At 45.6% G+C, this 25,367-nt stretch overlaps 3 protein-coding genes across 5 annotated transcripts in view; 2 read left to right on the top strand and 1 right to left on the bottom strand.

Moving 5' to 3' along the window:
- Positions 1–125: 125 nt before the first annotated feature.
- Positions 126–14,320, top strand: PLAT (plasminogen activator, tissue type). Of its 3 annotated transcripts, none has more exons than XM_054650789.2 (14): positions 126–265; positions 4,678–4,779; positions 5,144–5,183; positions 5,985–6,116; positions 6,420–6,533; positions 6,899–7,073; positions 7,629–7,720; positions 7,976–8,150; positions 8,489–8,574; positions 9,022–9,217; positions 9,700–9,836; positions 9,924–10,064; positions 11,499–11,647; positions 13,049–14,320. In XM_054650789.2, the coding sequence occupies exons 2-14, from the start codon at positions 4,699–4,701 to the stop codon at positions 13,205–13,207; spliced, it is 1,677 nt and encodes a 558-aa protein (XP_054506764.2). In that variant the 5' UTR covers positions 126–265; positions 4,678–4,698; the 3' UTR covers positions 13,208–14,320. The 3 variants fall into 3 exon arrangements, with proteins under 3 accessions (XP_054506764.2, XP_077047897.1, XP_077047896.1); XM_077191781.1 differs by lacking the exon at positions 126–265 and adding an exon at positions 2,257–2,468; XM_077191782.1 differs by lacking the exon at positions 5,985–6,116.
- Positions 14,321–15,182: 862 nt separating this feature from the next.
- Positions 15,183–22,767, bottom strand: AP3M2 (adaptor related protein complex 3 subunit mu 2). The gene is made up of 8 exons (XM_054650721.2): positions 22,429–22,767; positions 21,089–21,260; positions 20,405–20,542; positions 19,787–19,872; positions 19,051–19,184; positions 18,062–18,269; positions 17,244–17,388; positions 15,183–16,811 (listed from the first exon to the last, which is right to left on the bottom strand). Exons 1-8 carry the CDS (start codon positions 22,699–22,701, stop codon positions 16,711–16,713), a joined length of 1,257 nt encoding a protein of 418 aa, XP_054506696.1. The 5' UTR covers positions 22,702–22,767; the 3' UTR covers positions 15,183–16,710.
- Positions 22,768–24,492: 1,725 nt separating this feature from the next.
- Positions 24,493–25,367, top strand: part of KAT6A (lysine acetyltransferase 6A) — a 30,628-nt gene continuing 29,753 nt past the window's right edge. The window contains exon 1 of the mRNA XM_054650733.2: positions 24,493–24,587. The gene's annotated coding sequence lies outside the window, so the exon portion shown is untranslated. The remainder of the gene's footprint in view (positions 24,588–25,367) is intronic.

The following is a 25,367-nucleotide window of genomic DNA, read 5'->3' as shown; positions in this document are numbered from 1 at the left end:
CGCGCGGGGCCGGCGCTCGGCCCGCCCGGGGCCGCCCCGATCGCCGCCCTCAAAGGGGACGCCGGCACTCGGGGCCGCCCCGCGTGAATCGCGATCGCCGCCCTCAAAGGGGACGAGCGGGGCCGCCCCGCGTGAATCGCGATCGCCGCCCTCAAAGGGGACGAGCGGGGCCGCCCCGGTGGAACCGCGATCGCCGCCCCGATCGCCGCGGTACCGCCTGGAGCCAGGGGCTCGGGATGAGAGGACAGGACAGCTCGTGGGCTGTGTAAGTAAAATTGCAGTGTTGGTGTCTTCTTCCCACAGCATCTCTAAAATTTGTCAATCCGGAACGCAGCGTTTGGTTTGCCCAGCGCACCGCCCGAGCAAAAGCGCTATTCTGGGCATTCCATCGGGTTTGGATACTTCTTCCTCCTGGGCTGGCTGGCGTGAGGTGCTCTAATGCCGCTGCAAAGACACACAAGAGTACGGGGGTGGAAAGCGCGTTCCAAGATCTGCCGCAACTCCCATCGCCTGCGCTGGACCTGCCAAAGGCACCGGGCACAGAGGGTGACACGGACCTGCCGTGGGATGTCACGGTGTCGCACCTCATCCCTGCCATTAAACAGTCCGGCTGAAATTATCCCGAGGATCGACTTAGAGAAAAGCCAGTAGATGGTGCTTGAAAGAGCAGACACTTTCCTAAAATATGTTAAGCCCTACAAATGGCACCACACTCTGTAGACAATTATAGTGGTCCTTAAGCTGTGAAAAGGAAATAATTTCTGCAAGCTTACCCCATGGCCATCAGTTTGTTAGCATCTTTAATCTAGAAGTCAAATGGCTATTATCTTTAAAAATAAAATAAATTAGCCCCTGCTCGCTCAGCAGTGTTCCACCTCAACAACTGGAAGTCCAGAAACAGTCAAATGCAGCTACACTGAAATCAGATTTATGGCAGTAATGTTATCACCAGCACTGTGACTCTTGGAGAAATAAAATTTATAGTCTTGACATAGATCTCCATGCAGAGAGGAGATAAACACACAGAGTACCCAGCATTTCTCTTTACCATTATGCAAAATATCCAGTGCTGTGCTTTCCAAATGAGGACTCCACGCAGCTGCTGCTGAAAATGGAAGTCACTCACACACTGGTTCTTATGTCTGACACTGAATTCTGTCAGGAGCTTGATTTCAAGTGTGTCACAGCCTGAGTTCCAAGCAGGTAGGACACATTGATCACTGCAACAATTGCAGCACTGGCTGTTTTCATAACAGCCCTAAGATCAGCTCTAAAACTGAAAAAATCTAAATCACATTTGCCTGCCACACTTTGATAACTGAATACCTCATGACCACATTCTGATGAATAAATCTTCATTTTCTAGGATGAGTAATATCAGTGAACATTTAACTCTGGCCCTGGACATGCTGTTCCTTATTTGTATCTAAAGTTCCAAGAAGTTTTGCTCATTTAACTTGAAAGCTCCTGTGACTGTTTCTTCTCCCATGACTGTTCAGGGCAATGCTTTGCTCCACAAGCTGGTCAGTGCCTCTGCCAAACATCTTAATTAGGAATACAGCACACTTGTGTGTGAAATTATTAGGATTAAGTCTACATACTGCAGACTTCTAATTATATTAGAAATAATACAGCTGTGCTTTCACTCACACCCCCTAGAAGCGTCATGGGACAGGACAGTTCATCCTAAGGGATACATACATTGAACAATAAGGTGTTCAATGGGGGAAAAAAATTGTTTTGAAACCTGAATCTGCTCTCTGACTGGAAAAGAGAAAGAACAAAAGAAGCCAAATGTGAAATCCAGCAGCATGGCAGCGAGCAGCTTTCGTCCTGTCCCGCACGGGCTCCCTCCCCGACAGTCCGGACGCCTGCCCTGGACCATCCCCTTGGTCAGACCATCCCCCTGGACCATCCATCCCCTGCCTGGACCATCCATCCCCTGCCTGAACCATCCATCCCCCTGGACCATCCCCCTGCCCAGACCATCCCCTGCCTGGACCATCCATCCCCCTCCCTGGACCATCCATCCCCTCCCTGGACCATCCATCCCCTGCCCTGGACCATCCCCCTGCCCAGACCATCCCCTGCCTGGACCATCCATCCCCTCCCTGGACCATCCATCCCCTGCCTGGACCATCCATCCCCTGCCCGGACCATCCATCCCCTGCCTGGACCATCCATCCCCCTGCCCGGACCATCCCCCTGGACCATCCATCCCCCTGGACCATCCATCCCCCTGCCTGGACCATTCCCTGCCTGGTCCATCCCCCTGGCCGGACCGTGCCCGGGATGCTCGGGAAGGGGTGGGATGCGTTCAGCACGCCCATGGCCCAGCTCCGCCCCCTCCAGTGGCGCTGCGAGCAGCACAGAGAAATCAGAGCAGAGACACGGGAAAACACAAAGCAAGACTGGTCTGGAAAGAAAATCAAGAGGAAACAGAAGAGAAAAAGCAAAAAATAAAACAGGTAGGCACTATTCTGCACCTGTTTCAAAAAGGGTGATTCCTGTTTTCCACATCAATGGCATTGCCATGAAATACTATTAAATATTAATATTTAATAAATCCCAATTTAATAAGTGAAGCACCATGATGGTTAACTAACTGAGCTCTTGCGTTCCTGCTTTTGAAGAGGTTCATAGTGTAGATAAAGCCGCTGCTTTTCAGTTGTTTCAAGAAAGCTGAAGCATTCCAGGGAAAGGGCTGGCAGCCTCAGGCTCTGAGCAGTTCAGCAAGGAGGAGTCTCCTGCACAAAGGGCATTGGCAGAAGAACTTTAGAGTTCTGGACAAATAACTTGATGCTAAGGTAAGGAGGCACAGAGAACTGCAAAAGGAGAATTTATCTGATCTTCTCAGGAGGAGATGAGACTATGGCTCTCACCCCAGGTTCCAAGGCATGATAATGGAGGGACACAGAGGAGGAGCAGGGGTGGTCATCTTCTCCTTAAATGTGGCCAAAACCACAGGAAATACTGAGAATGATTCCAGAAACAAAGACTTTAAAATATTCATTTCCTCCAATGTCTTCAAAGACTACAGCATCTTACTTTTGTTTTCTTTTGGATTTTTAGCTCTTTCCCCCAAAACAGAAGTCTGTTCTAGAGACTGCCTACAGCATTTTGCAGTATAAACACTTGCTGTGTACAGCTAGAACCTGCTTGTACAGATGAATATATGAGATGAACTTGATTAAGCCATGCAGGTTCTTTTTAAATAGAGACTCCTCATGTCAGTCTTCCAGCCAAAGAAAATATAAAAACGACATTTTGGAGTTTAAAAGATGTTTCTTGCTACCCCCTGAAAATGATCTGCAGTTTCCTGCTGGTTTCAGGTAGCTGGGACTTCTTCCAAGATATCAGTTAGGCCAGCTGAACTCCCACCAAAAAAGAAAACCAACCAAAAGAAACAAAAAACCCAAAAAACAAAATATAAAAAACGTGGCATTGCCTTGTTTTTGGGGCATGCTAGCAGGCACCTCTGAAATAAGGTCTCCACAGGCAGGAATTCTAACAATGCAGCAACTGTGATCCGAGTAGTTTCACTGAACAAAGCTTTCCTTGAATGCATCTTAGCTACCAGAGCCTTGTTTCTTACAGTTGTAAGAACTTCAGACCTGCTCTCCACAGGTAACAACAAAGATCACCTGTGATACCAACAATCAGCAAGTTAAACCATTGCTGTGGGATGCAGAGCACAAGCCTGGGGAGCTGTAATAATGAGTTACAGGGAGTGAGGACACTGTGCAGAGTTAGGGCAGAAAGCAGGGGACTGGAGCAGTTCAGATCATGCACTTTGGCTTTGGGAATGCTGCTGATTTCGTTCAGATTCAATTGAAATTAATGTTGAACATCAATTCATTGAAAATCACTTGTAGCACTTTTAAAAAGGCCTGCTGTACAAAGCAAAATGTTTCCTAAGAGGTGACAAATAGCTTGAAAGTATATAAAAAGTGTACTGTGAAATCTATGGACCAATCCAAATCACTGAGATGCTCCACATTAAAAGGATTTTACCATCAAGATGTGACCCAAAGATAAAGTATGGAGTAATTAGGGTTCTCAGAAGATGTTCTTGTGAATCTTTTCAGTCTGACTTGCAACTTAAGTCCCTTCTTTTTGCAGCCTGATGATGAGAAATCACATCCTGTTGTACTCCTGGTTCTGCTTCAGAAACTGGGCTGTTTGTGCCTTTTGCTTTGAACAAATTTTAAAACAGACAAACAACCAAAAAAACCCCAACAACCAAACTACTAAAAAACCACAGAGTCTTTCTCCATGTTAGCCTTGAATCCCAATTCATGACTCATCTATCATGCTTCAGTTTCACCAGCTGTTATCCAGCTGCCTTCTCTGCCTTTATATAAACAGTCTGAGCTCATGATTTCTGGAAGCAGTAATTTTCTCAGATAATTGGGTTAGCTTTCTGCATATAACATAGATGATAAAAAGGTGATAGTGTGGGCAACGGTGCTGGAATATTATTTCAAATATTTGGAACTACAGGGCAATCCTAGAGACTGGAAATTAAAGTGTAGCTTCTTGCCTGGATCTTGTGCCTGCTACTCTATCACACTCCCAGCTCCTGGTTTGTAGAGGAGGTATTATATTGTAAAAGGAAGAGAGAAAACACACACTGTAAAACTCCTTTGTTCAACATCTTATTTTTTGTCTCTACAGATAATTTGAGATTTGGAACTGATGTGGAAAACACTCAGAATGGAAGGCAAACTCCCATGTCTCCTTCTGCTGGTGGGAGCAATCATGACTGCCCAGTGCCAGGTCAGAGGCCAATGCATCAAATCATTCTCTTGCCATCTTCCAGCAGCACTTCCTTAGCATTGACTCCAGCTGCCTGCATCAGGCAGGAGAGTCTGCTTAGCTCACCAGAAACCAGAGGAATTAATGTTACATTTGAGTGACAAGCAATCACCTGGTAATCGGTGACAACTAAACAATTAACAATTCTTAGGAAGCCATCCTGAGGTACCAGAGGCACTTTTCACTGGACTGTCTGAGAAGAGGGCAGGCAGTTCCTCAGAGCTCCCCTGACTCCCTCAAGAAAAGGCCTGACTCTTTGAAGGTCCTTGTTCTCTCATATTTTGCAGAGAGCAGTCACTGACAGAATTCACTTCTCTGCTTGCAGGGCTTACTCACGCGTTTCAAACGAGGGGCCAGATCTAGAGGTAAGCCAGACTAACTAAAACCATCTTAGCTGGAGCAGTATGAACATGGGAGGGGAAAGCAAATGATGTTGAAGAAACAGAGCCTGAAAGCTTTTTGTCATGGTTATGTGGATGAGAGAGTCAAAAAGCAAAATACCAGACCATTAATAGCATCCACAACAAAGTTTTCCCTTCCCTCTGTTTTTCCTGAAATAAAAAGAGGTCAGCCAATAGTGAAATAGGACATCTGGCAGCACAGCAGAGAGAGAGATGGGACAGCTGTGGTCTGAGAAGGAAAAAGGGCAACCCATTAGACAGATGCTCCCATCTTTCTCCTACTTTTCTCCTGGAAACAGAAGGGAGTCCTGTGACCGTGGTCACAAGGGTTTTCAGGATGAAGAAGAGACAAGAATGTTGACTCCATGATCAGAAGGCTTGATTTATTATTTTATGATGTATGTTACATTAAGACTATACTAGAAAGAAATAGAAAGGAAAAGGTTTCTTCAGAAGCTGGCTAAGCTAAGAATAGACAAGAATGAATAACAAAGATCTGTGTCTCAGACAGAGAGCAAGAGCCAGCTCTGCCATGAGTGCTCAGGAAATCCAAACACCCACAGGACACCAATCCCGGTCTACCTGTTGCATTCCACAGCAGCAGATAACACCATTGGTTACTTTTGGTTGCTGAAACTGCAGCTTCTCACAAGGAAAAATCCTAAGAAAGGATTTTTCATGAAAGATGTCTGTGACAGAGTCCTTTTGCTCAGCCAGGTCTTTTCCCTGCATCTCTAAAAGAAGGTTTCCTTTCTCTGATTACAGCCATTTGCACAGATAATTCATCTGCAGCAATTTACCAACACAGGGGGACCTGGCTGAGGCGTTCAGGGAGCAGAATAGAATACTGTAGGTGTGACAGTGGCCGGAGCCGGTGCCACACCGTGCCTGTCAGAGGTATGTATGACAAAGAAAAAGGAGATGCTGAGAGATTGTCCATCTAATCATCCTAAAGAAGAACAGTCAGGGCCACAGCTACTGCACAGAAAATTTGTCTGGGTATAGAAGAGGATAGGAATGAAAAGAAAAACAAAGAAAGAATGGAAGCACTGCATAAAAAGGCTGGGCAATAACAGGTGGGTAGGGCAAAACAGAACAGGCTAAAGGAGACTGACAGGAAAATGAAAGGTGTGTATACATTGCCAGTTTCTTGCTTCTGTGAAATCTAACAGTATTTCCTGGCTTTTGCTTATTCCACAGTCTGCACTAGAAATAAATGCTACAATGGGGGCCAATGTTCACAGGCATATTATTCCCCACAGCTCTTCATCTGCCAGTGCCACCAAGGTTTCTCAGGGAAGCAGTGTGAAATAGGTGAGTGCACCACACCAGCTGCTGTGAGCAATGCTAGTGATGTTAGCTGTGCAGTGCACAAGGATGAGGTACCAGAAGCTCCTGCTGCAGGCTAGGCTCTCTAATAAGTTGTCTTTTTTTATTCTCAAGCTATTACTACAAGAACTTTGAAGGACACCTGAGTTGTTTTAGGTGTCTCTTAATAAAACTGTGAATTTTGCAACTGAAGACCTTCATGTCCACTCACAATCTGCCTGACAGAGAATTTTCATTGACTTACTAGACAAGATGTCTGAGAGCCAAGTTTAAACCTAACAGAGACTAGGGAAGCTGTCTGGGAAAGAATTTGGATGCTGTCCTTACATTTTTGTTCCCCTTTTGTTCAGATACTGAAGTTAAATGTTACAAAGACACTGGAGTAACATACAGGGGTACCTGGAGCACAACAGAGAGTGGAGCTGAATGTTTAAATTGGAACAGTGATGGCTTGGTGAACTGGATGTACAGTGGCCAAAGGGAGGATGCTGCTGAGCTGGGACTGGGCAATCACAACTACTGCAGGTGAGGGACTGATGGAAGGTCAGAGCCCCAAGATCAGCCCATTCAAAGAGCCTGGAGCAAAAGAAAGGCTGATTGCTGTAGTCAGATTCCAAGCAGGGCACACTCTGCACAATCTGTGCAGCCCTTGAGCAGGAATTGCAACATCTGTAGACATATCTGAACTTCAGATCTTCCTAGACTGGATGTTTATGGCAGACTACAAAATGCAAGTGTCTCTAACCCCACAGTCTTCCTCTTGTACCTTCCCAGCCCTCCCTAAACTCCATTTGTAATTCAGTTTCTTACTGCTTCAAATCCTGGTCAAAACTGTAAAAACCTAGAGTTTCCTGTACATGACCCAAACTGCACAAACATGCTGTCCACTCCTGCTGTTTGCCATCTCAGCTTCACCTCAATGTACTCCACAGTTTTATAATTCAAATAGGAAATGTAGCAACTTCTGATGCTTCAGTCCACATCTTCACTGCAGAGCAGGACTGAGTTAGCAAAGTAGCTGGACTACATGGCACTATGGCAATAGCTTTGTAATGATGCATAATATTGGGACTCTTTCAGAAACCCAGATGAGGATTCCAGACCTTGGTGCTACATCTACAAAGGGGGAAGGTACACCTGGGAACACTGCAGTGTGCCCTCCTGTTCAAAAGGTACATGGACAGGGAATGGGCTTTGCAATTTCCATTATTCACTGCATATATCAAGGGCTCTCTGTGAACTTGGGCTATTTCTGTAGCCTAAGAAGTTGAGACTCTCATGTTATATTGCATTTAGGCTTTTAGTATTTATAACACTGAGATGATGAGACACATAGAGGTATTACATAGATACTTTGATAGAAATCACACCTAGGAACAACTGACAGGTTCACATCAATCTGGTAATGTGCAGCTTTCTTGTTGAAGTTAGGAACACCAAGTGCAGCTCTGGAAGAGGCACAGATTACCGTGGCAGCCACAGTGTTACCAGCTCTGGAGCTGCCTGTTTGAAGTGGAATTCTCTAATCCTCATCAACAAGGTATACACTGCTTGGAGAAGAGATGCTTACCAGCTGGGCCTTGGCAGTCACAATTTCTGCAGGTATGTAGTTGGTTATAGAATTAAAAAAAAACCAAAACCACCAAACTGCCTTGCAGTGCTCTTAAGGCAAGGCTCTAGTCTTTTACATGGATTAGTAAAGCACACAAAGTACATTAGTGGTGACAATGAAACTCACTCCCAATAGGAATTTTATTCTGCCTGACCTATTTCTGCTTCTTGAAGATCAGACTCTGCAAGTGCAAATTTAATGTGCCCTTAGAGCCTCTGTATCTCTAGAAAAATCAAAAAGAATACACTTGAGTCTGACACCTTTAGGTCTCTGCAAACTCTCTGCAGATCTGATAATAAAAACAGCTCTTCCCTCTCCTCTGCTGCAGAAATCCTGACAATGACAGCAAGCCCTGGTGCCATGTCCTGAAAGGAAATCAGCTCACCTGGGAGTACTGCAATGTGCCTAACTGCTGTAAGGATACCAGCACTCCTCATTCTTCTCTTTCTTTGAAGCATTACTGTCCTGCATGTCATCTGTGTTAAAATAAGATCTAGAGAAAAATAAAAAAGCTGTGTTACAGTCCAGCATCTTCCAGTGAAAATAGAGCTGGAGTTAAACAAACAAACAAGAAAAGCTTTTTGGAGCAGAAAGATTCTGTGGCTCCACTCTCACAGGAGTGCCTTTTGCTCTGCCAGAAGGGAAGATTGCAGAAATGGAGAACAGGAAAGGCAGGGTTTCCTTACTGTATTTTTCAAATCAGAATACAAGTTTCCTAGGAAACAGGCATGACTCAAATACTAAATAGTTCATGGCAGGCTGCCTCAACACGAACTGGTGACTAGGAGGATCTTAACCCTAACTCAAAGCAAGAGTGCCTGAACAAAAAAAAAATCTTAATTTTGGGTTTGTCATCCACAGCCACCTGTGGCTTACGGCAGCGCAGAGCGCGGCAGTTCAGGATTAAAGGTGGCTCCAGCACAGACATTGCAGCACACCCATGGCAAGCTGCCATCTTTGTGAAGTACCAGCGAGTGCCTGGAGAGCACTTCCTCTGTGGAGGAATTCTGATCAGCTCCTGCTGGGTTTTGTCTGCTGCTCACTGTTTTGAGGAAGGGTGAGTTGAGGATTCAGTACTATGGGGGGGAAAAAGTCTGGAAAATAGAAGCTTCCAGTATAGCTTTACTGGGAGGGTATAAGAGTTGGGAAAAACCCTCTTTATCCCAGTAAGTCTGCACTAAAGATTATAGTTAATTGTGCTGAGCATTACAGAGAGGCATTTAATTGGGCAAACTAGCAGGATGGCATTAAGGTAGCACAGGAGAGTATCAGATACCTTGAGAACAAAGTTGTCAATACACAATGCAGAACCATCTGAAAGTTGAGAACAGCAAGGGACTGTAAGCACACAGAACAAAAATGAAGGTAAAGAGGTCACTTTGAAGTCAAACTGCCTGGGTAACAAAGTAGTAATAGAGCTGAAATAAAAATAAATTTTAAGAAAATTAAAAGAAAAAAAAACCCAGACTTTCCAATAGCACATCTTCAAGGGAAGGGTCCACTCTAGTAACACAGGAATAGAGACTCTCTTTGCTTCAGTTTTAGTACAAATCAGCTGAAGATTGTGCTGGGTAGGACTTCCCGAGCAACTCCTGAGGAAAGTGAACAGAAGTTTGAAGTGAAGAACTACATCGTGCATCAGAGATTTGACTCAGACAATTTCAACAATGATATTGGTAAGAACTTCTCTGGCTTTGTGACTGGAAGGTGGTGGTTGGCTGGAGTTTGTGATTAATGAAGCTGGGATGTTTTTCCTTGCTCAGCTCTGTTGCAGTTGAGCTCAGATGCAGAAGATTGCGCAGTGGAGACGGGCACTGTCCGCACTGCCTGCCTGCCCACCCCTGAGCTGCAGCTGCCTGACTGGACTGAATGTGAGATCTCTGGCTATGGCAAAAGTGATGAATGTAAGTAGAAGATGCAAGTGGACATGTCCAGAGCTTCAGTCAGTCCCCTGCCCTCAAAGAATTGAAGCCATTAGCACCACTGAATGTGTAATGTAACATATTGGCTGATAGGAGCACTACAAAATGGGTGTAGGAGTTACTCAAAAGTTTTGCTGTAAGTTATTCATCTCAGTTCTGTCAGTTGTGGAGTCTTCCTTGATGCTCTCCACAGTACAAAACTAAAAACAAAAAAAGCCACAATGAATAAGGTAGGAGAGACATAAGATTCACCATCAGGGCTGCCACATCTGCTGTACTCAGCACATTCAGATACTGTAATTTGGACAGAAATCCATTTCTGTCAAGCCTTGATCTACCATGCAGTTGCAGATTGATGCCTTATGCTAAGAGACATTGGCTATGCAGAGATTAGCAAAAAAATAACAATCCCAGATATACATTAAAAGGCTGGTTAATTTGTTTTTAAAGTGAGCTATAACAAACAGAAATAAAAACTGTCTGAAAGTATACACAGGCAGACCTGTATTTAAAGCAAACAAAAAAAAAACCCCAGCCCTTACTTTACTTTCTTCCTTTTCCATCTTTACTTTACTTTCTTCCTTTTCCATCTTCTTTAAGTTCTCTAACTTGTAAACTTAGTTTACAAGTACTTTACTTAGTATCATACAAGACAAAAATTGTGAAGCATTTATCATACAAGACCTAATCACAGTTTGGATCCACAGGGGTTTTGGAACAAACCTAAAGACATAGATGGATCATGAAGTGGGGCATAAAGTATTTTTCAAGTGCTTTTAAAGCTTGTCCTCAGCATTTCTTACAGGGAGTACAGAAAAAGCTCTGAGAGGGAAAAGATGCTGCAGCTGTAATTCAAAACTTTACTGAATAACAACAATCCTGCCAACTTTCAGTTTTGTGCAATTGTAGCTATGCAGGAGAATAAATCCAATATCAAAACTGACCACCCAAATCTCTTCCATTCCAACATAACTGTACCAGTTACTCAGTATTATGTATGACAAAGCATTTACCTTTTGTTAGTGCAAGTCTAATGTTAAAAAGTTAGGATCTATTTCATACAGTTAAAGTATTTTCATAGACATTTCCCATGACTTCACTCTGATTGATGTAACTATGCAAAGATGATTTATCCACCCAAGAAATCTGGCAGTCTTGAATTTGGAGCCTGCAGAAACCTCTCTAGCTTGCTGAAGAAACAGTATTGTTTCTCAAGTAGATTTAAGCTGTTCTGATTATCAAAGTGCAACACCCAAGATTAAAAAGACCCTTTTGCAAGGAAATTTTGGTTTAGCCACAGAGCTTCTTCTGTTCACCCTCCCCTAAACTATGGAAACGGAATTGCAACTTTTAAAATACATCTATATGCACATACACAGACATAGATCCATATTTATTTTGTCATTTTTCTTGCAGTTTCTCCATTCTACTCAGAGCAGCTGAAGGAAGGCCATGTCAGGTTGTTCCCAGCCAGTCGGTGCACAGCACAGTACCTGGACAACAGGACAGTTACAGAGAACATGTTATGTGCAGGAGACACAAGGCACCTGGATGATGCCTGCAAGGTAAAACCCAATTCTGGTCTTTTTCTCTTTTCTTTTCTCTGTACTTTGAGCTAACTGAACAAAAAGCTTCAGAAAATAGTTTAAAGAAGTTGTGCATTTGCCTGCATGGCAGTTCTAGTAGGCCTTTGATGAACAGAACTGGTGGCTCCTCTCTCATTTCTCTTCATCTCATGGAGGGGAAGGCAGGGAACACTGAAGCAGTCAAACCAGAGCAACACAGACTTTTGAAAATCCCAAATACAGGAAATGCCACAAAACTGAACAGGAAAACCCACCCCAGCATTTCCTGGTATTTTCTGTTATGTGAGCATACAAAGCACTCAGCAGGAGGTTCTGTAGAAGGAAGGGGGTGCCCCTCTGCTGGAAAGTAGAGAAAATAAAGGCTGGAAGATGGTAGAGAGCAACAACATGAGGAAAAAGGAAGGTGTGCATTCAATCCACATCCTTTCTGGTTAAATAGCTATTTAATAATTTTGCTTTACTGTTACACATAGCAGTATAAAACCTCTTTGATCTCTATAGCTTCAATAAGGGCCTTCCTCTCTTTTTTCTTTTCAGTATTTTATCTGCATTTCATAAATGAGCTCCATACAAAGTCAGACACTTTAGTGTCACATTTTTCTGTGTCTCTGCCCATAAGAGGAGCATTGAGGGGAGTCTGGAACACAAAAGTGACTTAGGTCAAAGTACTGTTACTAAGTGTGGTGGTCTTTGAGGTGGTCCCAGGATGAGGGAAGAGAAGATTTAAGTGTGCTGACAGGGCTTCCTGTTTGTCCACATACTTACAACTTCCAGTGCAATAGGAAGACAAACTGCAACGTGTAGGAAGGGCATGTTCTCATAATCCTCTCCCTATTACAGGTTATTAGGAGCTAATCATCCTTGTCTCAGAAGGCTGATTTATTATTTTATGATCTATATTATATTAAAAGAAAATGTGATATGATTAAATTATGATATATATTATATTATAAGAAAATTATATGCTAAAACTATATTCAAAGAATAGAAGAAAAGATTTCATCATGAAAGGAACAGAAAGGAATGGAATGATAATAAAATCTTGTGACTGAGCAGAGTCCGAGACAGTCGGACTGTGATTGGCCATTCATTAGAAACAACCACATGAGACCAATCACAGATCCACCTGTTGCATTCCACAGCAGCAGATAATTACTGTTTACATTGTGTTCCTGAGGCCTCTCAGCTTCTCAGGAGCAAAGATCCCAGCAAAAGGATTTTTCATAAAACGTGTCTGTGACAGCTAAGAGCTCTCGATTTGTGAGCACGCTACATGGGGCTGTTTCTGTACACACCAGTGCACCCCTAAGGCAGTGGGGGTGGGAAAAGCAGTGCAAAAATAAACCAAGAGATTGTTACTAACCTGCTGCTTCTGTGTAGGGCGACTCTGGAGGGCCCCTGGTGTGTCTGCAGGGTGATCGGATGTACCTGGTCGGAATCATCAGCTGGGGAATAGGCTGTGGCCGCAAGGACGTGCCTGGCGTGTACACAAACGTGATTCGTTATCTTGACTGGATCCAGGACACCATGAAACTCTGAGGAAGAGAAATGAACCCTTTCCAGTCTTGTGGCCATGCCCTCAGAGCTTCCTTCAGGGTGCTTTAAGTGTGCTGAAAGGGCTTCCTGTTTGTCCACATACTTACAACTTCCAGTGCAATAGGAAGACAAACTGCAGTGTGTAGGAAGGGCATGTTCTCATAATCCTCTCCCTATTACAGGTTATTAGGAGTTAATCATCCTTTTCCCCAACATCACCCAACTTTCACCTTGCATCAAATCACATAAGTACAATAAAAAATTAATTCTGGCCCTGAGTGAATAAACCAAGAGAGATCATGCATCTCTTCAGCAACTATATTGTGTTAGGAATGGGTGTGAACTGAAGGGGACATTTAATTTCCTGAAAAGCTTCATCTCCCTCCTTACTTGGCTGTACAATTGGAAGACATTAAGCTCTGTCCTTACACCACTTGACTTTGCCAATTTAAGCTGGTTTCAATAGAAGCTGGTTCCCAATAGAAAGAACAAAAAGCTGTAGGCACAGGCTGCTTATTTCCAGATTAATATACTTCTTACTTCTTCAGTTTGGAACCAATTAATTAACAGAGTTTGACCTTAAACTCTCTGAGCAAATTCAGGATGGTTTAATTATTAGGACATTTTATTCTTTCACTTGGTTTTGCTCCTGATAATGGAATAGGTAAAAATTTTAATACTGGCTTGATCTGCCACAGAATCAATGCATATTTTTGACTGTTAAATTTCCATGCATTATCATATGATAGGAAGCAAAAGCTTCATGTGCAGCAGGTCAAAACAAAGGCCAAGTGGATTGGTAGCTGTTTTAAGTGCCTGCTAGATTTACATCCACAAGTGAAGGGCAAATCAGGTATCACAAGGCTGCCTTTGTCCTTTTACAGGAAACAAGACAGGTACAACCAAGTCACCATGATCCAGAATCTCAGTAATCAGCATTATTTCCTTGCACTGCAGCTGCCACATGATGCCAAGTGCCATCTATGCCCATCCTAAGAGTGAAGCCTCTCTGAGAGCTTCTTTTTGGTTTTGTGAAGAAAAGAAAGGTGGAACTACCATTTTACAAAAGGAAAACATTGTATTGAGGGTACAAAATAAATGTAGTTTTATCATCAATCAGTATCTCAGAAATCCCTGAGATGGTTTCCATCTTTTCATCAGCTTTCCCACTTCTTACAGAGTTTCTATCCCTACTTGTCCTCTTGCAGCACCATCTTGAGACAAGATCTAAGAATAACCACTGCCATCTGCCTGCTTGCTTCCATCTGACTTTGCAGCTGACATTGCCACACTCAAGCTGTTTCAGAACCCTGGCTTGACATCAGCATCTTTTGTAACTGAAGTACACAGCTGCACCTCATGCTTCCCCCCAGAAGTCCTTCATATGCCCAACTTCTGTCATTGAAGTTGTTCATTTCCCCTTCCTGCCCTGCTCCATCCTCACAGGAACTTGCAGCCATCTCACACTGGTATGTCAGAAGGGCCTGATGCCCTAATGTATGTAAGAAACCTTTCAGTATCTTCAGTAACATGAATCACTTCAGTAAATAAAAGATCCTATAAAAATCAAAGCTACAAAGCCCAAGGATGGTATCAGTACTTTAGGAGCAGGAAGGTGGTGAGGTATTTAATTGTCTTCATAATCAAAGCACTGCCCTTAGCATGCAAGTGCTGTTGTTTACCCAACACAGCAAACAAAAATGGTTCAGCTGCATTCCCAAAGACATTTTCACCTGAGGTTCTAGGAAGTGCTCAGCACTCCTTTTGGGAAACACTAAGAAAAATGACCAAGAAAGCAATTAGTTTCAGTTTTTCAGACAGCAACTTAGTCCCAGGTTTACAGTGCCAACTGCATAAAGACATTTATCTCCCTAAGGCACCCACTGTACACAATCAAATTGGCATAATTTACATTCCTCCTCAAATACCAACTTTATTTCTTATAAAGCCTGCACAAAGCACTCTGAAATGACACAGATGACATGTAAAAATCCATTTTATTGAGGCCCCTGTTGAAGGATTTGTTTGCACTGAACATGCTCAGCAGTAACATCACCTCAGCAGAATTCCACCTGCCATGGAACCCCTCAGCTGCACAGGAAGCAGTAATCCCACGAGCAAGAGGCCCCTCATGAAGTGTCCACCACATGCAAGGTGGAATGAATGCCCTCCCTGGTTCAGGGTCACCCTGTCCTGTTCACAAACATGAACTGCACATGCTGGACCCCACAGCCACACGTGTGTGGTCATGTGTGCAGCAGCTCAGTGCCAGCTCTGCTGGCAAGAGAAAATCCACTGGCATGCAGTGGCCAAAGAGCCTGTGACAGACAATATGAACAGGGCAGGTGCCTCTCATTTCCTACTCCTGCTGTACAGAGGGATGCACCACAGCCTGGGATGGGCAGATACAGCAACAGCTCCTGAGGAAGGGATGATCCCAGTGAAAAACCTGGCATAGGTTTGAATCCATCTGCACAGCACCTGACTGGTACAGAAACTGAAATGAGGTAGGACAGGAGGAACACTGCAAAGGTACCAGGTCACAATTATCTCCAAGGAAGACATCAGTGAGCAGGAAAACAGCACTATCACCATCATTTGCAATAGGAAAGGAGAGGCAAAAAGAGGTTCCAACAAGTGACTAGGACAGGGGTTATCTTCATGCAGCCACAGCTTCAAATTCCATCAGTGCTGTCTCCACAGAAGTTCCACTGTGTGTCTCTTCTGATTCCCCCAATAAGCTAGGAGAATTCCTACCTTCAAACACTGGTGAAATAAGAGGAGAAGCAGAATGACATGGAGATACCACTGCCCATCAGTCACAAGATCTGAATGTGCTTCAAGTCTGTATTCAGAGACTCAAGATCCTTGATGATCAGGACACCTTATGAAATACCTAAAGAATGCAATTCTTCCCTTCTTTCTTTTGTGGCACCATTCCCAATCTCAGGCTTCTCAACTTCCCATCCTGGGTAGAACAATCCTGCAGTTTCTTCCAGTCCTTTTGAGGCAGAACAGCAAAATGTTCTCCCTGCTGGCAAGAGCTACACAGCTCTACACCCTAACACCCAGTGATACAGGAATGCAGATGCTGGATCATCACACTGAAATTTGTGGAAATTCAACTTTGTAGCACGTACAACAGGATAAAAGCCAAACAAAATACAAGGAAGAGGAGCTACAAAAGGCCATAAATCCCTAGAATTTCCTCTAAGACAGCAAAATGAAGGTGATACAAGCTTACATAGCTGACTTGCTAATCTCAAGGGACCTGAGCAACTCTCCCATCTACTGTTGTTCCAAATACTTCAGACTCAGGTAGGGATGAGGTGGTTTCAGGTCAACCTTACTTTTCCCTGCTTTCCAGCACTCTGAGCACTGGCTTTCCTGCTTATGCTACTACAGACAAGGGAGAACCCTAAAGAGATGGATGGGATAAGAGGCTGCATCCAAGAGCCAGGGACAAGGGCAGTAGGAGAAGTGCTCTTCCTTGCTAGCAGGAGCCTCTAGGTTCGCACTTGGAACTTGCCAGCCTTAGTCATGTATTTGATCCCCTTGAATGGCTTGTACTTCTCCCCATACATGTCCAGGCGATTCACCTTCAGTCCTAGAGGCAAACAAACACTGCATGAGACTGACTGCTGCCACAAACAAAGCTGGAAAGCCTTTGGGATAAGGGACAGAAGATGATATTGGTGCTGCAGAAAGCACAGGGAAAGTTTTAGCAAGCAGTAGATGGAATGGAGAAAAGCTGACACCTGCTCATTGTTAGAATCATTCTTTACAAACACATCCATACTCTTAATTTCTTTAGAGGCCTGTAAGCATAAAATGCAATGAAATGCAGGCAAGTTGTTTCACAGACCACAAGAAAGAACAAATCCATGTATCTGTAGTCAAAGCAGACAACTTTTTTGCTTGAAGAACATGTTTCAGGTAGAATGTACTTCAGAAGTTTTGAAAACTTACTTCAGCTACATGCAGAATGAGCAGCAGCAGAGCAGAGAACATTCCACTTCTTTACCTCAGAGTCACTTACCAGATATAGCCAACTGCTGAATTTTAAACTGCAGGTTAATGGTGGGGTTTTCATCTGGTTTCGATGTCCCAGCTTGCAGGCTCACGCTCCCCTTCAGACTTGGCAGTTTCTGGGGGTTTATTTTCCCAACATCCCATGACAGTAACTTAAAGGAGCAGAAAATGCAGCAGTGAAACTCAAATGCTGCACCTTGGAAAGAAGAGTCCCCTTCCAATGACAGCTTTTAATGTTTCTCTATGAAAAATGCCTTTTTCTTAGTATCTTGCCTTCCATATTGGCCAGACACAGGATTAAGGAGGGGATACCTCACTCCAAACCTTTGTTCTCCCTCTCTTTCCATGAGGCTCCCCAAAAGCCTTCTATGAATGCTATTTCTACTAATTGTGCTAAAGGGTAAGCCCATCAAAATAATGTTTGCAAGAAGAAAAACAAAAGTTACCTCCTCAGCTTCAAACAACAAAACCAGAACACCCCAAACCAAACCAAAACCATTACCCAACCCTCAGTGTTTGCAAAAGACTGACATGCAGCACTGGGCAGGACAAGAAGATAAATTTGTAAGGCATCCACATGATTGATGTCCCATTATACAAGAGCAGTGCTTGGATTTTCTTCACACACCAAGTGGCCAGAACTACAACCCACTCAGACACCAAGGGATTTGTTCTGGGGATTAAGAAAACCCAGAAAAAGTTCTAAGCCCAACATAGTGCCTTCAACAAAGCAGTGTTCGTGGAAGTAAGCATGAACAGGTTGACTGCATTTTCTGATAGATAAGAAAGATTTAAAAAAGAGAAAAAAAATCTAATTTCTCTCACCTTTGTAACTGGATCAAAGGCATGTGTTCCCTGGGAGGGTGTGAGGGTCATATTTAAGACACTTTTTGGCATCTGGCTAGTGACCATCACTCCCTCTACAGTCTTCCCCATGGTCTGCTTTGGCCCCACTGTGATCTCAAAGCGTCCCAGGGAGCTGCTGTCACGAAAACTGATGTTGTGTTTAACATAGACAGGAATTGCCACAAGGCTAGAATAAAGACACAAACAGAAAGGCCTGGTCAAGCTCTCATCTTCATATTTGCTTAGAAGAGAAGGAAATGCTCCACTCGTTTGTTTGAGCTAGGAGCAAAGTCAGGATTCCATTCTCATGTCTTAATTACACTTTTTGTAATCAAGCTTGCTGTGTCCTGTTTGGTCAGAAAAGGGAACTACATCCAATAAAACAGGAAGCTTGACCAAAAGAAATGGTTTTGCTTGTCACAGCCAGGTTGACAAGCAGTTCCTGGCAGTGCAACACCACTTGAACTTCATATTTGTGGCTTTTGGTTGCAGTTGCCATTCCTTTTCACCTACTAGAGATAAATCTGACAAAGGTCTAGCAAAATTCTTCAGCAACTGTAACTCCAAATAGTACTTGGCAAGCTGCTTCTAGAAAAGAATGCAAACCTGGACAAGAACTTGTGGTTCCATTAGGAGAGATGTCAAAAACCTAACAGGAGCACCAAACTATCTTGTTTTATTCTAAAATATGAAATCAACAGCCTGATTACTTCACACTGTCCAATTCTTTCACTATCTACTTTGTTTATCTGCTAGCAGTCCTTGAAAAATGCTGGCTGGTCAGAAAGAAATTACAGAATCACAAGGAGAAAAAGTGTAATTTAAAAAAAGAAAAACACAAATCACCATGCACCTCTACTTCACCTGGCTCAACACGCCACCTCATCTTTAAAAGTTCCTTCTTTTATCCTCTTCCTAGCCAGAAAGACCCAAATTTCATAACTCCCAGCAGCAGACTCATCACCTACTTCTGAGCACTGACATGGTAGGACAGCAGGCGGAAATTCCCGTCAGGAGGGATGAAGGAGAGGATCCTCTCTGACTCCCAGCGCTTGAAACGCACACAGGGGTGGAAGCTGACATCGTCCAATAGCCGAGGGTTCTGGAACAAGAACTCACAAGGTCTGTGGAGGCAGTGCAGCTTCAAATGACCTTAAAATGACTTAAAATGACCTTAAAATGACCTTAAAATGACCCTAAAATGACCCTAAAATGACCTCCCCTTCTTAGCAATCTTCCATCCATGAACAGCCTGCCATTTGACACACTCTTGACCACTTGAAGGTGTGTACATCCAGATGTGTCTGATGCCATTGTATCTATGTGAAAGCAGCACTCAATAATCTCTATCCTTTTTTTAGGATATTTTTAATTCTATTTGAGAAAACTTAGTCGTGTCACATAATTACATTGGTGTGTACTCATAGCAGAGGTGGCTCTTCAGGGTATCTGCTTTAAGCACCACTGTATCTCAAAAACTTAGCCACAGCACACATCACCTGTGCTTTTAGATAAATAATCTGAAAAAGCCTTTTTAGGCTCCAAGTTGCTGAAGTTCCTGATGAGTTCCCATTGTCATTTCTTTCTCTTTTCATCCAGCATACCCAGATTCTGAGGTATTGGGGTCCATCATCACAATCTTAGCAGCAGGGCTGGGAGATCCCTCTCAAAATACTAAAGTAAAGATACAGCCTTGAGCTTTACCATAAAGGAGAGGGTAAGGTCTGGCATCCCAGTCAGCTTGACACAAGCATCAATCACTCCTTGGATTTCAGCAGTAATAGTGGAACCTGTAACAATAAGAAAAACACAGGTGGTTTTGTGAACCTGATCAAAAAAATCCCAAAGTGGGAAAACTCTGAGTGAAGAGGAAGGAAATCTATTTTCTGAATGAAATGCCACAGTTCAATACGTTAAATATCTGTACCATTCCCAATGACTCCTCTAGAAGATTCATTCAGTTAAGAACCATGGACACCAACAATGTCCATTTTAATGGCCAATGACAACAGCTCCCAATTCTAACAAGACTAAGAAGCACAAATACAAAAGAGAAAGTGCTATGCACAGTTTTTACTCATCTTCTATTTTCCCCATACAGAATTACTTATGAGACCTCAAGAACAAAGACAAGTGAAAATCTTGGTGCCTCTGTAAAATTTTTGACTGAATAGCACATACAAGTTAGCATCATTCCAGAGTAAAAATGGGACCAGAGCTTCCCACACTTGGATGAAGGTGCACCTATTTCAAAACCCAACTCTCTCTTCAGCCACTGTCAGGACAAGTTATCCTATTCTTAACCAGCAGCAACTTCCATACCTGATTTGTCAATGATTGCATCTATCTCCTCAATCACATCAAAATAGGCCTCGTTGTTGGTGTATTTTACACCAGTGCGTCTCCAAGGCACCACTGAGAGCTGTCCAGTGGGAAGCTGGTCACCCACATTAGTGCTTCCTGAAAAAGAAAGGGAATCAACAACCACAGAAGTTAGGCAATGCTGCACAGCAAGTCCCTGGCTTTATTGAGCTGAATTGTAATTAATCCCCAAGAAGCTCTATTTCTTTGTAGGAAAGCCATTACTCTTCCAGACTCCCAGTACTCCAAAAATGTACATCTGTCTTACACCCAGCTCTAAAACATCCCACAGTAATGCATGGGAAAGTGTCTACACATGGGGATGGGCAAACTCACATGAAACTAACTCATCCTGGAAGTCATGTCATGTCTAACTGAAAATGCAATCTGACTGTTTTAGGTTAAAATACCCCAAATCAGACCAGAACCAAAGTGCAGCTGGTGCTGAAATTGGAAAGAACCTCAAAGCAAAGCACTGACACATGACTCCCTTAACACAATTAACACTTAACACTCCCTTAACACACCTGTGCTGCATGAATGGTACGGGACAACATAAATTTTCTCCACCCATGTCCTAATTTCCTTGTGCAGGAATGTTGCCACCTGGAGCCCCCAGTTTCTCTTCCTCTTGTTTCCCTGTACCTGTGATGGTGTTGACGACTGTTCTCAGAATAGTGGGAGGCTTTATCAGCTCCTTCAGGATATTGGACTCTGTTGCCAGTGGAAAGCCATTGTCCAGCATCTCCTCCAGCACCTCATACACCACCACAACATTGTCCTTGATTATCACCTCTGAACAGACACCAAAATAATCCTGTGCAAAAGAAAGAATTACTCAATGATCTCTGCAAGAGAATCTTAGTGATCACTCAGTCCAGTGCTCTCCCTTCTTGAAGGAGGCAAAAAAACCACTGAAACTCCCTGTATTACTACAAGCACACCTCAGCCACTGCTCCAGTAAGGAGGCAAATTCCCCCATCAGCTGTCCCAACCAGTTCAGCAATTTTTAAAATTGAACATTTAATTTATTCACTGTCTTATACTATGTGAACTTCAAGCATCTTACAGGAGAGAGCAAGTGCACAAACACAAACCTGAGCTTCTAGTTACTTACAGCAATTAAAGAGATCGGGCATTTTGCATAAAGAATGAGTTTATGTATGCTGTGACAGTAGAGAAATCCTAGCTCTGCATTACAAACACTCTTTTTCAGACATACCAGATTTTAATACACATCTATGCCAGTGACAACACACTCGTGCCTCATACCCTCATAAAAAACAAGACCTAAGGGTCTGACACCATCCACTTCTGGCCTGAATGGCCAATCCACTCCCTGAAGTCAGAGAAACAGAACTCAGAGTACAGTCTGAGTTACAGGTTCTGACTGACATCTTGGAAGCAGAAGCTCCCATGACACTCGTTTGGCCAAGCACACACATTTCCTGTGGGCTGGCAAGATGCTGGTCACAAGACATTTCAAACGCAGACAACACAAGGCTGTTGTTGGCAGGAGGAAGACAGACAGACATCTTTGGTGTTTTCCTAAACTGATCAGAAGATGTGTCAACCATAGCAGAGAGGGAATACAGCTCCTCTGGGGCAACTCCTGCAATTCACTGCTTTAGGAAGCTTCCAAGAAGCATCATTAGATGTAAACGGGCAGGTTGTCACTAATTGATTAAAAAGCAAAAGCTCCTTGTGAGAACGAGGCCAGCGTGGTCTTAGTTCACAGTTCCCAGAGCAGATAAGGCTACAAAATAGAAATATTCATTTATGAAAGGTTCATCTTGTGGGCACAGGCAGAGCCCGAACCCCTCGTAATTCCTAGGCAGTAAATTCCCAACTATGCAAGCTCTGTCTACATCCTCACAAACGCAGAATGAAAATTACATGATAGGAAACAAAAAAACCCCTAAGAGGTGCAAACCAGAGGGGTTCTTTACCGAGGCTCCCGAGGGTCCCACACCCCTCGGCCATACCTGGAAGGTGTCCACGACGCGGTGCAGGAACTCGATGACGAAGAGCGGCGGCACCTCGCTCTGGATGACGGCCACGAAGAAGATCTTGTGCCGGTAGACGCTGAGGAGGTAATGGTGAGGCGTGGGGATCACCGGCGGCACGTTCTCCGCCTCCGAGGCCCGCTCCTGCGCCTCAAAGAAATAATCACAGACGGAGCGGCTAACCACGCTCTTCCAGTGCTTCTCCAGGAAGATGTCCCCCGAGGCGTTGATGAGGAACAGGCTGTGGATCATGGCTGCGGCGGGGCCGGGCCGTGCCGGAGCGAAACCCCCGAGAGCGCTCCCCACACAGGCCCCGCCCCCGGCAGGCCCCGCCCCCGGCGCGCGGGCAAACACGCCCCCACCCGCTCGGGGGCGGGGTCTCCGCAGCGAGCGCTGCCATTGGACGCCATAGGGCGATGGGGCGCGCGGCTCGTGACGGGACGGAGCGGCGCCCTCCCGCTCCGTGACAGTCCCGGGGACCGCGCCCGGCCGGCCCCACGCGTCTCTGTCCGATTCCGTGTCCCGTCCCGGTACACAGCTGACAAGGCAGGGAGAGACGCGGGGCCCAGGGAGCTATGCAGGGGCGCCCCCGCTAGGCGGTGCCATCGCAACCCGAGGATGCCCCTCACGGAGGCCGCTGCGCGCTCCCCCTGCTTCGGCGGGGTGTTCACCTGCCCCTCATGCTCCTCACCGCGTCCCTTTTCTAGAGGGGAACTGGACTACCGTCCATGGAATGAGGAAATAACCCGGCTTTTGCAGGAGGAACAGCTAGGGAAACGTTTTCCACTCCATTATTTTGCTGGTTCGTTCACCACGGAGTAATTCCCCAGGAAACATCCAGCTGGCGTGAAAAAGTTGTCATGCCAAATTTACCTAAACCCTCTAGCAAATTATTTCTTTGCATAACTGGAACTAGTGTTTCATGTTCATATAGCAGATCCCTGGACTTCTGAGTAAAACATGCCATGACAAATAACTTGCCCACTACACTGCTGGGAATATACAAAAACAATGGAAAAGCAGTCCTTATATCCCATTAAATAAACTGTCTGAGCACACAGCCTTTTTTATATGGGAGCCTCTTCATATGGGAGGAAGGTCGGAGTGTTACCCCAGCACAGGAGGCTGAGATTTCACACCCAACTGTGATTCAGGATTGTGGGTGTGAAAAACGCCAATCACTTGTTTTTAAAATTGTAAAAGTTTAAGAGTAATAAAATGGTTATTAAAATAGTAATACAATTAGAGTAATAATAATTTAGACAATTTGGATTAGGACAATATGAGACAATAGAAACAAAGAGTTACGGATGTCCGGGTACCTTTTTCTGGGCAGCATAAACCTGAAAAAGGACCCACGTTAACAGAGGATTAACCCTTAAAAACCATAACCTGTTGCATATTCATACACCTCATACATGATGCATAAATTCCATTCAAACACAGGATTCTGTCTGGTCATCATCAGCTTCTTCCTCATAATCCTGACTGTGTCCTCCTGCCCAAGCAAGGTGGGAAGAAGTTCGTTTCTCCTGATAATGGAGCAATAAATTCTCTTTCTCTGAAAGATTCAGGTGTCCTGTGGCTGCTATCTCAGTGCGAGTCCTTTCTTTAGGAAAAAAAAGTATCCTACATAGCACAGCTTCTAGTTTAACATTTTGTCACAACCTAAAACTATATTTAACACGCTACTTAAGAGAATTAACACAGCATTACTTTCTAAAACAACGCATGTCATATTCATTTTAATTTTTCGAAAGGCAATCTAAAGTAGACATTTTTCACAGCAGGCAAATCTTTTAAGCGGCGATATCGGCCTCGCCTCCCGTCATCTCACGGCCCGGCCCGGCCGCTCCCCTCACGGCCCGGCCCCGCCCCGCCCCGCGCGCTCCCAGCGTGGCCCCGCCTCCCCCGCCCTCAGCGGCGCAGCCGCGGCCCCGCAGCGCCCCCTGGCGGCCGCCCGCGCCCCGCCGCGCTGTTCCGTGGCCTCGCCACCCCCCTCCCCCCGCGGGCTGTTCCACCTCGCGCCCCCCCGCCCCCCGCCGCAGCGCGCCGGGCCCAAGATGGCCGCCGTGTCAGTTTCGGGCTTCGCTGCTGTCCGGCCTTCACCTCCCGGGACCCGGCGCTCGCGGCCCTCGGTAAGTAACGCTGGCGGAGCCGCGCCGGCTCGGGTGGTTGATGCCGAGGAAGTCGGGGACAGGCGGTTGGCGAGCTCCGTGGCCTGGGGAAGGGGAAGGCCCAGTTGGGCGCTCCAGGCTCGCGGCCTGTTCCGGCCCCGCCGCCGCTCTGCGCCAGGCCCGGCCCCGCCGTCCGCTCCCGCGGCGCTCGCCAGGCCCACGCCTCGGGGAGGTGGCGGCCGCGGCACGGCACGGGTGAGGCGGGCGAAGCGGACGGGGCTCCGCGAGCTGAGCTCCGATCAGTGTCTGGCGCGGGAGAGCGCGGCTGAGGCGGGCGCGGGCCTGGCCGTACCCGTGCGAGGAGCCGGCCGGGCCGCACTGCCCGTGTCCGGGAGGACGGAGAGCTGCGTGGGGCCCGGCCGGCTGCCGCCGCTGCGGCCTGCGCCCCGCTTTTCCCGAATTCGCCGGTGCGAGCCTCTGTGCCGAGGCAGTGCGCTGCTCGGGGCGCCTGGTGCGGGACCTACCCGCGCTAGGGATGGGGACGAGCGGTAGCAGGTGCAGGGGTCGCTTGTCACCCCGAGGGCCGGCGAGCGAGTGACCCACCGGCGCTGGGACCGTCCCGGTGTCGCCCCGGCCTGGCCGGACGGTTGCATAACGCCCTGCGCTCGGAGCTCGGCCGGGGACAGGGCACGGAATCCTTCGGGCGTCGGGATCCAGGGGCACCGCGGGAGCGCATCTCTGTTCTGCGAGGAGGGCAGGTGTCGAGGACCGTGTTTCCCTTTGCATCCGTTGTGCGCAGAA

The sequence above is a fragment of the Agelaius phoeniceus genome, chromosome 30 (assembly GCF_051311805.1).
Source record: "Agelaius phoeniceus isolate bAgePho1 chromosome 30, bAgePho1.hap1, whole genome shotgun sequence".
Taxonomy (NCBI): Eukaryota; Metazoa; Chordata; class Aves; order Passeriformes; family Icteridae; genus Agelaius; species Agelaius phoeniceus.
The sequence above is the reverse complement of the archived record's forward strand: the minus strand, read 5'-3'. Positions and strand labels throughout refer to the sequence as shown.

Excerpts from the sequence above, each read along its gene's own strand:
- PLAT (XM_054650789.2), top strand. The coding sequence starts at position 4,699 with ATGTGGAAAACACTCAGAATGGAAGGCAAACTCCCATGTCTCCTTCTG. Across the intron at positions 8,575-9,021 it reads CTGCAATGTGCCTAACTGCT|CCACCTGTGGCTTACGGCAG; the intron begins GTAAGGATACCA and ends TGTCATCCACAG. Across the intron at positions 9,218-9,699 it reads GCTCACTGTTTTGAGGAAGG|TTTTAGTACAAATCAGCTGA; the intron begins GTGAGTTGAGGA and ends TCTTTGCTTCAG.
- AP3M2 (XM_054650721.2), bottom strand. The coding sequence starts at position 22,701 with ATGATCCACAGCCTGTTCCTCATCAACGCCTCGGGGGACATCTTCCTG. Across the intron at positions 21,261-22,428 it reads GCGTCGTGGACACCTTCCAG|GATTATTTTGGTGTCTGTTC; the intron begins GTATGGCCGAGG and ends TCTTTTGCACAG. Across the intron at positions 18,270-19,050 it reads TACCATGTCAGTGCTCAGAA|CCTTGTGGCAATTCCTGTCT; the intron begins GTAGGTGATGAG and ends TCTTTATTCTAG.